The sequence below is a fragment of the Pan paniscus genome, chromosome 12, assembly GCF_029289425.2.
Source record: "Pan paniscus chromosome 12, NHGRI_mPanPan1-v2.0_pri, whole genome shotgun sequence".
NCBI lineage: Eukaryota > Metazoa > Chordata > Mammalia > Primates > Hominidae > Pan > Pan paniscus.
In genome coordinates, this window is record NC_073261.2 from 34,027,594 (window position 1) to 34,042,392 (window position 14,799).

General features: G+C 34.2%; 1 protein-coding gene across 1 annotated transcript in view; it reads right to left on the reverse strand.

Annotated features, from left to right (window-relative positions):
* Nucleotides 1–252: 252 nt before the first annotated feature.
* The window catches only part of LOC129397142 (ankyrin repeat domain-containing protein 20B-like), a 42,104-nt gene continuing 27,557 nt past the window's right edge, over nucleotides 253–14,799 (reverse strand). The window contains 8 exon segments of the mRNA XM_055107698.1: nucleotides 253–302; nucleotides 305–1,147; nucleotides 1,150–1,219; nucleotides 2,387–2,567; nucleotides 3,980–4,143; nucleotides 8,208–8,278; nucleotides 14,272–14,344; nucleotides 14,436–14,464. Coding sequence (XP_054963673.1) covers nucleotides 253–302; nucleotides 305–1,147; nucleotides 1,150–1,219; nucleotides 2,387–2,567; nucleotides 3,980–4,143; nucleotides 8,208–8,278; nucleotides 14,272–14,344; nucleotides 14,436–14,464 — 1,481 coding nt within the window.

Below are 14,799 nucleotides of genomic sequence, written 5' to 3' on the forward strand. Positions count from 1 at the left end.
TTACTGAGTTGTGCAGCCATCTCTACAATCCAACTTTAGAGCATTTCCATCACTGTAAGATTCCTCATGCCCATTAGCAGTCACTACCAGCTTCCAGCCCCAGCCCCTTGCAAACATTAATCTACTTTTTGTCCCTATACATTTATCTTTTCTGGATGCTTCATGTAAATGGAATTATACAGTATGGTAAACACACTTTTTATCTAGATTTTTATATTCAACTAAGTTCAACATGTATCCAGAACCAAATGTTTAAATTTTCTTTCTAGAAGTTTGAAAATATTTATCTTCCTTGATACTACTCCTTCTGCTTTCTCTCTCTCATACTGAAAGAGACTTTCTTTTAAATGATCACATTCATTCATTAGCTTCTTACTTTTCTCTTCTAGTAAGAGGTCTTTCTTTCCACTCTCAATAAAGCCTCTTTGGATATTAGTTACTATATCTTTATGATCCTCTTTCTGATGAACGTCATCTAGTTGCTGTACAAGCCACGCATTTTCACGTTGGAGGTGACATATCCTCTCTTCTACACAGTTCCACTTTCCAGTGGAATTATTCACTTTAGCTTCTGCATTTTGATACATCTCTTTCATTTCCTGTGTTTGCTGCTGTGTTTGCCTTAGGTCGTTTTGTACAGTTTCTAAAGCCAATGACTTTTTTCTGAGACTATCTCTTGTCTTACGGAACTTATCTTTTAAGGCATTGAATGTAATTTGTGTTTCAGAAAGTTGTTCAGTAAGAAACTCATTCTCGTCTTTTACTTTGGAAATAGCAGAACTCATTTCTACTTGTACAGAAACATCTTGTGTTCTCTCTAAAGCAAGTTTTAGGTTTCTTTCTGTTTTCACACTTTCACTGTGTTTACTTATAGCAGCAGCCAGTCTAGACTGATAAGATTCAATGTCAGCTTCCAGTCTTTTCTTGCTTTCTTTTTCCTTCAACAGTTCGGCATTGAGCCTTGTATTCTCAGCCTTGAGATCATTAAGCTCTTGTTGATACCGGAATGCTGTTTCTGTTATCATTTCCTCATTGAGTTTTATATACTTTTCAAGGGCAGCATTTGTTTCTTTAACAATTTTAATGTCCTTAAGATATTTATTTTCTTTTTCCAAGTTGTCATTTTTCATTGTACATATTTCCTGAGTATGGCAATATCTGCCTTCAAAATGCAATTTTCATCCATCAGACCTTTCGTTTCTTCATGATTATGAAAATCCTAAATAAAACAAAAGAAAGTTTTAGCTAGTGCTCAATAAAATATCATATCATGATTACCTCTGAAGTTAAAGAATAACCTGCACATCCGTACACTAAAAAGTTTACCATAAGTGGATATCCACCTGGAGAAAAAGTTGAAGCAAAACTTTGAACCTTATAGAGCATAAATTCCAGAAAGTTCAGAAATGTATTTAGAGTCAATGAATTTATAAAAGTAAACACACACACGCACACCAGAGAATTTTTAAGAATATCAGAATTGGAAAAGCCTTTCCCTGAATTACAACAAACTCAAAAGCATAAATTAAAGCATTAACAAATTTGACTAAATTAAGATATATCAAAAAATTGCATTTACACTTTGATATCTAACCCATACACCACCCTATAGTAAGAACTTTTGTTCACACGTATTTGGACAGATAAAATTTCCCAGAGTTATTACAGTTCTGTTTCACCGATAACATTCTATTTCAGTTTGACTCTTTTAACACTTTTACAGTCAGTTATAAGAATTACATTCACTAAATCATAAACTAGACATTATACTAGTCACTCCTATATACATTCATTGATGAACTCATCTAGTTACCACAATTTTGAAAAAGAAATGTTAAAAATATAAGCAAGCTACAGGATTTTCCCCAGGACTTCTGACTCTACTTCTAGTTCTCCAACAGATCACAGTTACTTCTGTGGTGTAAATACATCAATATGAAAGAAAACTTTTATTTCAAAACACCAACAGTAAATAAGATAAAATTTATAGAGCTCTTCTTAGAATATCATGAGATTATTTGTGATTGCAATAATTTCTGTTTCCTCTTTATAATATTAGGTGCAGTAATCAATATGAAATAGGGGAAAGTACAAGGACAAATTTTACCTGGAACAAAATTTTTATCAATAGGTTATCACTAAGTATATATTATGGCATATTATTGTTTTCAAAAGCTCTTTGTAATAAAATAATATCCTATGTGGATGCCAAGATTTATAATAAATATTAATAATTGTACCTGTAAGTGTCATCATTCATTTTTAAAAATGAGATAACATTTCTGGTTTTAGACCTAAACAATATATATTAAATCAAGTGGATATTATAAGTAACAGTGATAAGATAAAGTTTAAAATATAGAATTTTTACCAAAGATTGATTTACCCAATTTGGAGTATTTCTTGCAGTCTTTGATTTCATCTCTAGTGACTGAACAGTTGGTTCAAGTTGTTTTGCTTCAACTTCTTTCTTATATTGTTTCTCTTTCCTTTCTAATTCTTCTCTATTTTTTTTGTACAGCATATTAACATTTGTTTTTTCTTCATTTTCTTGTTTTAAGGTGCATCTGCAGATAAAGACATTTATCTTAAAATTCATTTTGTTAAAAAATAAAGAGTTCATCCTGTGATATACCTCTGCAGATGTTGTTTATTATCCTAATAAAATTTCTATGTTCTGGATTATTTTTCCTTTGCAGTTCTCAGATATTTAATTTCTCACTTCAACATCTTCAAAAGAATGCATATACTTGAAAAGTAGTAAGGAAAGAATATTCTGCTAAAGTTTTTGTTACTAGTCACTCTAATATATATTATAAAAAAGGATACCAGAGATAATTCAGTAAAGTTACAGGTTCAAAATTACCTTTTTAAATCACACAGTCATAATTACTCCCTAATTAGAAAAGATCATTTACAATCAACTCAATTTTTAAAGTTACTATTTATTGACAAGCGTATAAGTTCACTAGAAATAAATTTTCATCTTTATGAAATATTGCAGGTGTTTCTCCAAATGATTTACAGAGTGAGATGACACCTTCAGATGTCTCTCACACAAACTATATCTGCAGATGACTGTCATCCAAAACTAGGCTAAAGAGTCTAACATCTGTTTCCCCACACTTTTTATAATTATTTCTTAATACTTTCAATTCACCTTCTTATTACATATATTTTATATATTCATTAACCTATTGTTCATTATGTGTAATATATAATTAATGCCCTTAATAAGTGTGTGTATGTTTACACAAGTTATGTTTTCCTGTGAAATCTAGTCCCAGAAGTGGAGTTGTTGAGTTAAAGGGATGTCAGGCTATTTGAAATTTTGATACACAGCACTAAGTTACCCTTCAGAAATAATTTACTAATTTCCTATACCAACAGTGCATGAGAATGCCTTTTTCCTCACATTTGCCAACACTAGTAATTACTTCTTAAATATCAGCATGACTTTACAAAATATATCTTACTTTATGTTAATTTGCATTTTTCTGATTACCAGGCAGGGCTAAATACCCCTGGTAAAAATATAAAACTTGTTAATCATAAGGAATATTAGTCCAATTTTGAATTAGTTTATAGCACAATGACAATTATCTCCTGTGAAATACTACTATAGGCGGCCAGGCACGGTGGCTCACTCCTGTAAACCCAGCACTTTGGGAGGCCGAGGTGGGCAGAACACCTGAAGTCAGGAGTTCAAGACCAGCTTGGCTAACATGGTGAAATCCTATTTTTACTAAAAATACAAAAAATTAGCCGGGCATGGTGGCACATGCCTGTAATCCCAGCTACTAGGGAGACTGAGTCAGGAGAATCGCTTGAACCCAGGAGGCAGAGGTTGCAGTGAGCTGAGATCACACCATTGCACTCCAGCTTGGGCAACAAGAGAGAAACTCCATCTCAAAAAAACAAAAACAAACAAAAAAAACCCAAAACCAAACAAAAAAAAAACACACTGCTATAGGCTTACTTATCATGCTCTTCCTTCAGCTTCTTGGGAAATTGCTGAGGATACGTTTTCCCAATCTTTCTTTGTTGGGTTAATCTGCCAGCAGCAGCAGCAGATGTACTATCACATATATTTTCTGAAAGTTGTATTTTTTCACTTTTGTTTGTATTATTTCCTTCTTTGACCTTTAATAAAAGTAAGATGAATAATAATTGTTATTATTTTATTCAATAAAAAGAACTTTTTCCCTGATTTTTTTTACTTGATTCAGGTTATCATCACTTTAATGATAAAAGTATTTTGTGCTTACTTTAATTTTATCATTATACATAATTATTATAATTATAAGATACTCTTATTTTATCATCGAAATTTTTGTCAAATCTGCTCATTTCTGTTTGAGTGAATAGAAGAATTTTCTAAAATTTCAAAAAGGGCTCTTCTCCATTTTGTGCTTTTATTCCCATCCACTCTTTGCTATCTGGTATAAATTTTTATGCTATCTGGCTGGCAGAAACAGAGAAATAAAAAGACACAGGCATAACATATGTCTTCTGTCTTTACTACCTGGATTTTACATGAAATAGCCAGATTAAGAGGATGTGACATTGTAGGCCTTCAGGAACAGTAAAGTAGTTTTCCCTTTTCTGTACTGAGCTACTCTTTTCCCCACTGCCTTTTATCTCTTTTTTTTTTTTTGAATCCTGTGATATCAAAAAAGTAAAAAAAGTAAAGGTTCTCTTTGAATTATGGGAACCAACGTTTGCCACAACACAAGAAGCAGAGTGAAACTGCTGAGTTTCTAGTGCAGAATTCTGGAAAATGAGATGCTTCCCAGATTTCACATTCAATTACCACAAAAGTTTATAGGTGGAAGACATATGGTACAGTTACCTACTTTAACCGCATTATCTACTGATAATGGGAGTCAAACCAACCAAGACATATTAAATGTTTCATCCAGAGCTCTTGAGGTGGCATTCACTAGCATTTCATGGCACCATATAACATGATACAATTCCATATTGCTGAATTACATAAATTACCAGATAAAATTATCAAATTAGTCAGATATATTAAAAGTCTAACTTGAGCAAAGCAATTTAATGCCTCAGAGGGTGGTAAAAGGCCTCATCTGCTTTTACTTTGAAAGAAGAAAATCTCTAGATTTTTGTCTATCTTTAGAACACAATGTACAGAACTCAACTTTCTACTAAAGAGTCAAAGGCTAAATTTTTGGCTAAGAAATTATGCTTCTTATATGATAAAAATCATACATGCCAAAACTTACCATACTTTATTAAATAACATAATGTAAGGTCTGATTCAACAGAAATATTGCAGAATGGTGATTTTTTAAAATATGTGTAAGTATATGTTTGTTTTCAAAAATATTGGAAATAACTATGATGGGACTGTAAGTTCAAACAGTTTGAGCTAAGCAGATAAACTTGCATGCATGAAAACACATTAAACAGACTCATTTGGCTGGGAATATTCGTTGCAAATCTCAAGGCTAGACGTGTTTTTGTGGCTTGTCTCAGTCATTGCTTCCCTCCCATTGTATTCCCATTCTATCATTAAATAAATGTAAATCATCTCTAAATGAATACAGAAAAAAGAATCTAGAATCTAGAGCTTGTTTCTTTAGCAATTTCTTTATGTTGATCTGGTTCAGAAGGTCACATGGTATGTGGCTGAATTAGTTTCCCAGCTCATACGCCACTTGGAAGACTGATAGTGAGACATAGGTTGATTAATGAACAAACATTATGAGAACATTCTCCAGAACCATTATTTAGATAGCAGAACTAATCTACTTTGACACATAATTACACATTTAGATAACCCCACTGTAACTGTACACGAGATTTTCTTGAATAGAAAATTTGACTAAATCAAACAATTGATAAAGAGGAAAAAGAAGCAGCAAGTGAACCTCTGTCTTTTTGAAGTTGGACTTGCTTTTCTCCAAAGCCAGGAACTCAACTTGTAACATGCCTACCTCATTCTTTTATTATTATTATTATTATACTTTAAGTTCTGGTACATGTGCACAACATGCAGGTTTGTTCATATGTATTCATGTGCCATGTTGGTGACCTTGGAATATCTTCCCATAAGTCTTCTAGCTACATTGTTGATGTTCTCTCACTATGTGGCAAAGAATAACTCACATTTTATAATTCAAGATTCATGCTTCTGTAGTTGTTAGCACTGGGATTGCCATATAGTGGCTTCTGGAATAAACGCTGTATTGGTTTTCTGTTTTCATAAGTATCTGTAGCAGCAGAAATACTGTGGCTTTCTATCTGAATCATATGCTTCATTTCTTTGGGGTGGGTAAACAACAAATCAAAAAGACTTTCTGGATCTCTAGACTGAAGCCAATGCCTAATGTCCAATTTCCAATTAGTGGTATCTGGGTTTACATTTTTTGCCATTTGCATGTCAAACTCTTAATCATCTTTCATTTCAATCATAATTACTGGGTTCCTTAATTTTTTGGTTTCTGTATCATTACAAAAATTTTCATCATCTGTGTTAGAAACAAGCTATGTGTCTGGTTTGCTATCATTTTTATAGTCTGATTTATTTTCATTTAAATGAAGCTTAGAAGATGACTGGTAACTGTATTTCAGGGACCTGGAGTATGAATGGAATAAAAAGACATTTGACATGGGCTTCCTCTGTTCAGGCGCTGCCTGGACTGCCACAGAGTTAGACCCTCCAGATGCATCTTCCTCCTCACAATCAGGGACCTGACTCATCAGATTAGAGGGCACTCCTTTTTTGTTCGTCCCTCTTTAGAGTTACTATGTAGGAGCTCTTCCTCAGGGCAAGCAGTAATTCTGGAGTTTTCAAAACTTTCACCAATATTCAGCTTGAACTTGTTTGTAATGAATTTTAAAGAAAGTCATGAATATACAGACAGATTATTCCCTTTATCAAAATTCTTACCCAGTTCTGGTTCTTGAGACTTTTTTTTTTTTGGCAGGTGCAAAATAGAAAACAAATTTGCTTGTTTTGTTTCTCAGATGTCTTTTCTGTCAGAGTGCATGTTTTAAAATTAGCTTTAATCAAGTATAAACAAAAATACTAGAAAACAATTAAAATTTAACTGTGAAACTTAATCTATGTGTTGCCACTCTTAAATTATGGGATTGTAACTAAAAAGTGAAAAATAATTTGCCTTGGCTTAACATAGGACAGAAATATGAACTGGCAAGCTGAACTCTTAGCATTTGTTTGGATTAAACTTAATGCATTATGTGTAAAATCTACCAGAAATGAATTCAAAGCTGATAGGTAGTATTATAAAATCTTCCTCTCTTACAAAGATTTTACCTCAGCATACCAGAAAAAGTGAGCCCCTACAGTGCGTGTATGTTTCTGAAGATTAACTAGAGACTAGGCAAACACTGAATTATTAAGAGCCAAACTGAACACCAATAAGAAAGGGAAGCAAAATTTTAAATTCTAATTCAAATAATATACTATGATAGTGTTATGTACCTAGATGGATTTTCTGCTTATATCCACTTCTAATATATTTTAAGTTCCACTAGTGATAGTGGATGGATTTTTTAAATTTTAGTAACATTTACTATGTATTTATGTCAAAATAAAGTTATTGTTTGTACCCTGACACCAAAGGTCCCATTCCACAAGGTAGGATTCTCTTAATAGGCAACTGCGTTGATTTTTATGACCCCATTCACTCCCTGAACACAGACACAGAACTCAACTGGTGACCACAAAACAGAATAAATCTTTAAACTCGGCACTGGTGACCAGCAATATAAAACTGCAACATTTGAACCACTGGCAATGATGACTCCTTTAACACTACTTTAACTCAGTGGCCACTGTTGTTAAACTGTTCATAATTTCTATTCCTTAATAATATAACCCAATATTTCATGTTACCTTCTGTATTATGAGTAAGGTTATACAAATAAAAGAGCAAGATAATTCTGAAAATGTCTTGCCTCAATTCCAAGGGTAAAGACAGCTATGAGTTACTAGAGATAGTAAGAATTACCAGAATAACTAATAGTTACTAGAGATAGTAAGAATATCTTAAGTTTCATAACTGGTTAAAATATTTTAAAAATTAAATATAAAATTATGATCTATTGGATTCTAAAGGTATAGTCTAAAAGGTCATGTCATTTGGACTATGCCTTGTTACTAAAGCAAAAAAACAAAACCCAATATTAAACAAGAAACTTAAATGTTCAGATACCTGTGGTTGCTTCTTTTCACTTCTTTCATGCCTTTCTTGCTCTTCCTCTGAAGCCACTGGTAAGGCTTGTTCTGTTGACAAATTCACTGGTTTAGTTCAAATGAACTAAGAACAGTTAGATAAAGACTATAATCTATATAAAAATAAATGGAGAATAACATTTCTTTGTATTTTATATTTTGAGAGTTTCAATGAAGCTTAATGTTTACTGAAATATTTAGTTCTTTAAGAAATACTTCTAATCATCCAAAACTTCAACAAACCACTTGGGGAGACACTAGATATCACCAGGTTCAAGCCATATGAAATCTCAGGGTCACTCACAAATTGTTCCACCCAACATAAATCAACAAAACTGTTAGAAACAAAACAAAATTTTTAAATACAGTCAAAATATACAATGTAACACTTTACTATACTTCATAACAGTATCTTTTTAACAGGACACTAATTGAGTTGGCAGTTACTAATAATTTGCAAAATTATTGTTGTTTATACCTTAATTAGTGTGCACCCCATTTTTTACATCGCAAATGTTTTCCCCTACTATTCTGAAAAAAATATTTTTATCTTTTAAGACTCAGAAAGTAGGCTGGGCATAATAGCTCACATCTGTAATCCCAGCACTTTGGAAGGCCAAAATGGGAGAATTGCTCAAGGCCAGGAGTTTAAGACCAGCCTGGGAACCATAGATAACCTTGACTACAAAAAATTGGACAGGTATGGTGATATGTGCCTGTAGTCCCAGCTACTCAAGAAGCTTAGGTGGGAAGATTCCTCGAGCCCAGGAGTTTGAGGTTGCAGTGAGTCTCGATCACACCATCGCACTCCACCCTGGGTGATAGAGTAAAAACTTGTCTCCAACAACAGAAAAAGAAAAAAAAAAGGCTCAGAATGCTGTGTGAAGTCTTCCTTGATTCTAGCTATCTTTCTCCACACACACAGATGTCTGCTTCATTGGAGTCCCCTAGTACTTTGTCAATTTTTCCAGTGTCACTTTACCACCTGAACTGCACATCATGTCTTTACATGTCGATCCCCTTTGCTGCTAGACTGTAGAGGACAATCTTTTGAATCATCTTTGTATAAACAGTCTTAATTTTGCTAAATAATTACTTATTGAGTTCCTGCTAAGTGTTAGGCACTGGGGTATAAGGAAGGAAAATAAAAGCTGTCAGGGATGGCTTTCCTAAAGATCATGCATGAGCTGAGACTTAGAGAGTAAGGTTAGCCAGATTAAGTGAGGCAGAGGGCAGGAAAGGGTGAGCACATGCCAGGCAGCAACAAGAGAGGGAGAGAAGCCTCCAAGAGAGTATGTATTTCTCTGCAAAAGAGGAATGGTGAGGGGGCCATTACCAGCAGCTCAGTAATTCCAGAGAAAAAGGCAGATGGGGAAAGGGCTACAGATGGAGATTTGGGCAGAAATCAGTTTCCTTTTCTTTTCTTTTTTTGGGACAAGGTCTTACTCTGTCTCCCAGACTGGAGTGCAGTGGCATGATCTTGGCTCACTGCAACCCGGCCTCCCAGGTTCAAGCAATTCTCCTGCCTCAGCCTCCCAAGTAGCTGAGATTACAGGCATGTGCCATTACCACCTGCTAATTTTTGTATTCTATTAGAGATGGGGTTTCGCCTTGTTGGCCAGGCTGGTCTTGAACTCCTGACCTCAAATGATCCACCTGCCTCAGCGTCCCAAAGTGCTGGGATTATAGACACGAGCCACCATGCCCAACCCAGAAATCAGTTTCTGAAATCCTTATATAAAACTTTAAGATGCTTGGACATAGGTATTCAGGAGTGGTTCACAGATCTATTTGCATTAGAGATAATTAACTCTAATTATTGTGAGGAGCATAAAATTCTGAGGCATATAAATCAATGAACAAAGATAAAATATAAGGCAGTGTTGCAAAGATGATGCAGTCCTGAGGAGATGTTTTCAGAAATATTTAGGATACAAGTATCAGTGGCCATTATAAGAATGAATTTTTATTGAATGAATAAATGTATATATCTGGGTCCCTGGAGAAATACACTCTGCTCATTACTTTACAAATTTTATCAAATGAGAAGTAAAATAATATACATAAACTGTTTCAGTTACTTGTATTTACTTTACACTTTTTCTGTTTCAGTTTTACTGTGCCAAGGAAATGCATTTGGGTTTTGTGGTGGTTGTTGCTGCTGCTGCTGCTGTTGTTGTTGTTTGAGATGGAGTTTCACTCTTGCTTCCCAGGCTGAAGTGCAGTGGTGCAATCTCAGCTCACCACAACTGCTGCCTCCCAGGTTCAAGTGATTCTCCTGTCTCAGCCTCCCGAGTAGCTGGAATTACAGGTATGTGCCACCATGCCCAGCTAATTTTGTGTTTTTAGTAGAGATGTGTTTCTCCATGTTGGTCAGGCTGGTCTCAAACTCCCAACCTCAGGTTATCTGCCCGCCTCAGCCTCCCAAAGTGCTGGGATTACAGGCACGAGCCACCGCGCCCAGCCACATATGGGGATTTTGTTTTAAAAGTTCTGTTTCCTGGATCTACCAAGCTCATGAGAAAATAGAAGCAAACAAGTCATTTGCATAGGTAAGAAACCTTGCATTTATACTTCGTCATCACTACTCTAGAAGATTATCATCATGTTTTATAAAATAAAATGTTAATTCTAGACATAAGGGGAAAAAGAAATTAAAACTATAGGGGTGAAAAAATATTGCATAATTTATTACTGTTGACCTGATCATATGACTGATTAAGGGCACTGAATTTAACTTGTATGTGAAGTAGACCCCATATTAGCTGCAGTTAATCAATAGACCAGGTATTCTAGCAGAATTAAATTTGATGCTCCTGTGTTATCTTTAAATGATACAGCTCTTCTGAAAACCCATACTCATAGTGCATGATTATCCATTAAGACAAGGTGATGGAATGTGTGAATACAGCTGAGGAGACACCACAAGGCAAACGCTCAATGGTTCCCATTAATATTGGGGAAATCAACATTATAATACAGAAAGCCATAGGCATTATTTAATATTTGGTTTTGCCATAGGCATTATTTAATATTATTTAATATTTAATATTTTTAGTGACAATGCATACAGTTGTACCTAATAATTGCAAAATTAGAGATGTAAAAATAAAACAAAGGCATATTGTGTTTGAGTAGGAAATCTGTAGACGTCTAGCTGGTTTTCTATTCCAGGCCCAAAATTCTAAATATAATCATGGTACCCGCACACAAATTTATGTTAAATACCAACTTCAATGAAATTACTCTTTCTCCTCATTCTCTTTGTTATTTATATGTTGCTTTCCTTAAGGGAAGAATACAAATGCCTTGCTAAGAAGCATTCTGTTTGGTTGTAGGCTGCATAAAGGGAGTAAACACAAAGTACATTTGACCACAAAATGACTTTTTAAAAGCTAGAACTATGGTAGCATGAAGCCAACTGAGGTAATCTAGAATAAAATTTTCTATGTTTGTTTCCCTTCTTTGCTCTCTTTCTACTCTAATAACTGCGATTCACAGAGGTAATGAAGAGTATAATTCCCTGATAAAAACACAGCTCCAAGATTAATCCTTTCTTTAACTATGAAGTTCGCGTGTCCAAAGTCTTATAGTTGCTGTCTGATTTTTGATCATGGATGGTGATACAGATATTTATCATCAACTCATAACTTCCCAAATCTTTGAAAAGTCTTACTATTGATGGTTCAACTAGTAGAAACATAATCTAAAATATCTGAAAATAAAGTTTTTATTAGAATGTAAATAGTAATACAAATTGTAATAAGGTGTAAAAGTTCTTTCTTCACTGAAGCAGGACCATGATGTCCTGTACCCCACAAACACACTACTCCCTCATGGTCTAATGTATTTTAAAAGTCCTGTAATTGCTATTAACTCAGACAAGTTTACTTAACTTGTTCTAAGCTTCTGTTATTTACTACAATTTACTTTATCACTCAACAATCTCTAATATATATGTTGTTTTCCATGAGAAATTTTTTTATTAATAATTAGGATTCTTCAGGGATAAGAAAATATTTGAATAACTAAGTTTGTGCATGAACACATTAAGGTCAAATACCCATGACAATATTGTGTGTTTCTGTGTACTAGAGACAAAAAATTCAAAAAAAATTTTAATGAATATACATTAAAAACTGCTTTCATTACACTGAGATGATCTTCCCTCAATGCATGAATACCTTCAGAATTCACATAGACCAAAGAATTGTATAAAATATAATAGCCTTAAAAATCTTATTTGTACCTGGCACAGTGGCTCCTGCCTGTAATCCCAGCATACTGGCAAGCTGAGGCAGGCAGATCACCTGAGATCAGGAGTTTGAGAGCAGCCTGGCCAACATGGTGAAACCCCATCTCTACTAAAAATAGAGAATTTAGCAGGGTATGGTAGCACATGCAGGTAGTAATCAGCTACTCGAGGGGCTGAGGCAGGAGAATTGCTTGAACCCGAGAGGCAGAGGTGGTAATGAGTCAAGACCGAGCCACTGCACTCCAGCCTTGGTGACAGAGCAAGACTCTGTCTCAAAAACACAAACAAACAAACAAAAAACCTAATTGTTCCCACGTAAGTCTATGTTCACACAAGATCTGAAGAGTACACAACACCGTGAGACAGGACAGACATAAATTTTAAAAGTTATATTCTGGTTTCTGTAAAAATAAAACGGTTGAATTTAAGCTTTTAAGACAAGTCAAGGAAAAGAGCAAAAAATGCAAAAGTGAAACTTGAAAGGTCATTTTCCCATCAAGGGCTCATGATCCACTGGACATTCACAAACTATATTGTTCAAAACATTAGTTCTGAATTTTGATCTGAGTATCCCTGGAGTTGCAGTTTCATTCAAAGATGTCCAAGAGGTCAAATAAGACAATATCATTTGCTATTTTCAGTTTTCTTTTCTGAGAACAGCACAACAAACTTCTTCAGAGAAATGAATCGTCCTAACTTCATAGGCTAAAGGCTCATGAGTCACAGTTCTAAGGGCATTTATAAAATATGGTGGTGCATGCTTGTATTCTGAACTTTTCAACTTTAAAATCTCATATAGTAAATATTAATAAATACAAACTGATTAAAGAAAAGCCCACTTAATCTGACATTATTTTTATTTTTCTTTCTTTCTTCATTTATCAGCAACAGGAGAGTCTAACTAAATGTGGTAAAGTGGTATAAGGGAATACAATGAAAAGTGTAAAATGAATTAAACCAGAGATAATCATATCAATGTGGATACATCTGGAAAATATAATACAAAATACACCAAAGAAAGTGGCAGAAAGGTATGTAAAGTGTATAACCACTCACATACCATTTTGGGACACAAATAAAAAATTCTGCATATTATTTCTGAGCATCACAATATAGTTAAAGATTTCAAAAGGGCATTGAAATGAAAAACAACCAACTTATGGTGTCGGTAGCCTCTATGCAATCATGTTTTAAAAACCTTAACACCAAAAAGTCTCAAAATCACCATTTTAAAAGACTGTGTCTACCAGTTACAAATGAATCATTACTTTCCTCATTTTTAATAGTCAAAGATGCCACAAACACACACATACACACAGCTATATATACACCTACACACACAGTCTTGCTCATTAGAACATCTGATTGGCTTCAGATCATCAGTGTAATAACACTAGCAGCAAGCCTCTAAAGTTAAAACAGAATCTGACATGTTAATAAGTAAAGCTTTCCTCTAGGTAAAGATCAGAACTCCAAGTAGCACTTAACTCACTGGAAATATCTTAGAGTCTCAAAATTCACTGCTTTGAATCCCTGACAGGTATAAAAATTTTATACTGAAAACTTCATGCTATTCAAAACATTAAAAGAGAAACATCTGAGTTAAAGCTTACATTTTTAAAATCTTTTTTATGCTTCTAAATTTATTTTTATTCAAATATGGATACCAACAATAACATTTATGTCAATGCCTTCCATTCAATTTTGAACAAACAGAATTAGGAATAAGAATAATGTGAGTACTTCCAATCATTGAATGTACTTATTTCCAGTATTCCATTAAATGTACCTGCTCTCAATGTCTGTACATTCTTTCTTTGTACCGCTCCTTTCACAGCAGGATCTTCCACTCCAGTGCTAGGCTGAATGGGTTTTAAAAGAAAATGATTCATAAATCATATATATTTTATACAACATGGAGTTAGTGATTCAAAAATATACATAATTAATTACCTTCAAGGAAGGATGTTTTGCAGGAGGCCCTACAAAGCAAAGGGGATATGTCATCAATTATATGTAAGTATGACAGGGCCAACCAAACATTCATGCAGTGGTACTATCGAGCTGAATTCTCATGCCTGGCTATAAAAATAATTACTTAAGGTTTTGAGGGTTCTTCTTGGCTTCTTTTCATTGCCTAGGACAGCAACATGACAGAAACATAATGAGGAAAATAGGAATATAGGATTCCTAAAATGCACAGTTTACATTTCAGTAGTGAGATTATGTTTCAAATGCCTATACCTAAAATAGAAAAGCATGGATATCACCGTGAACACATGGACTGATGAGGAGAAAAGGGACCATTAAACAGAGG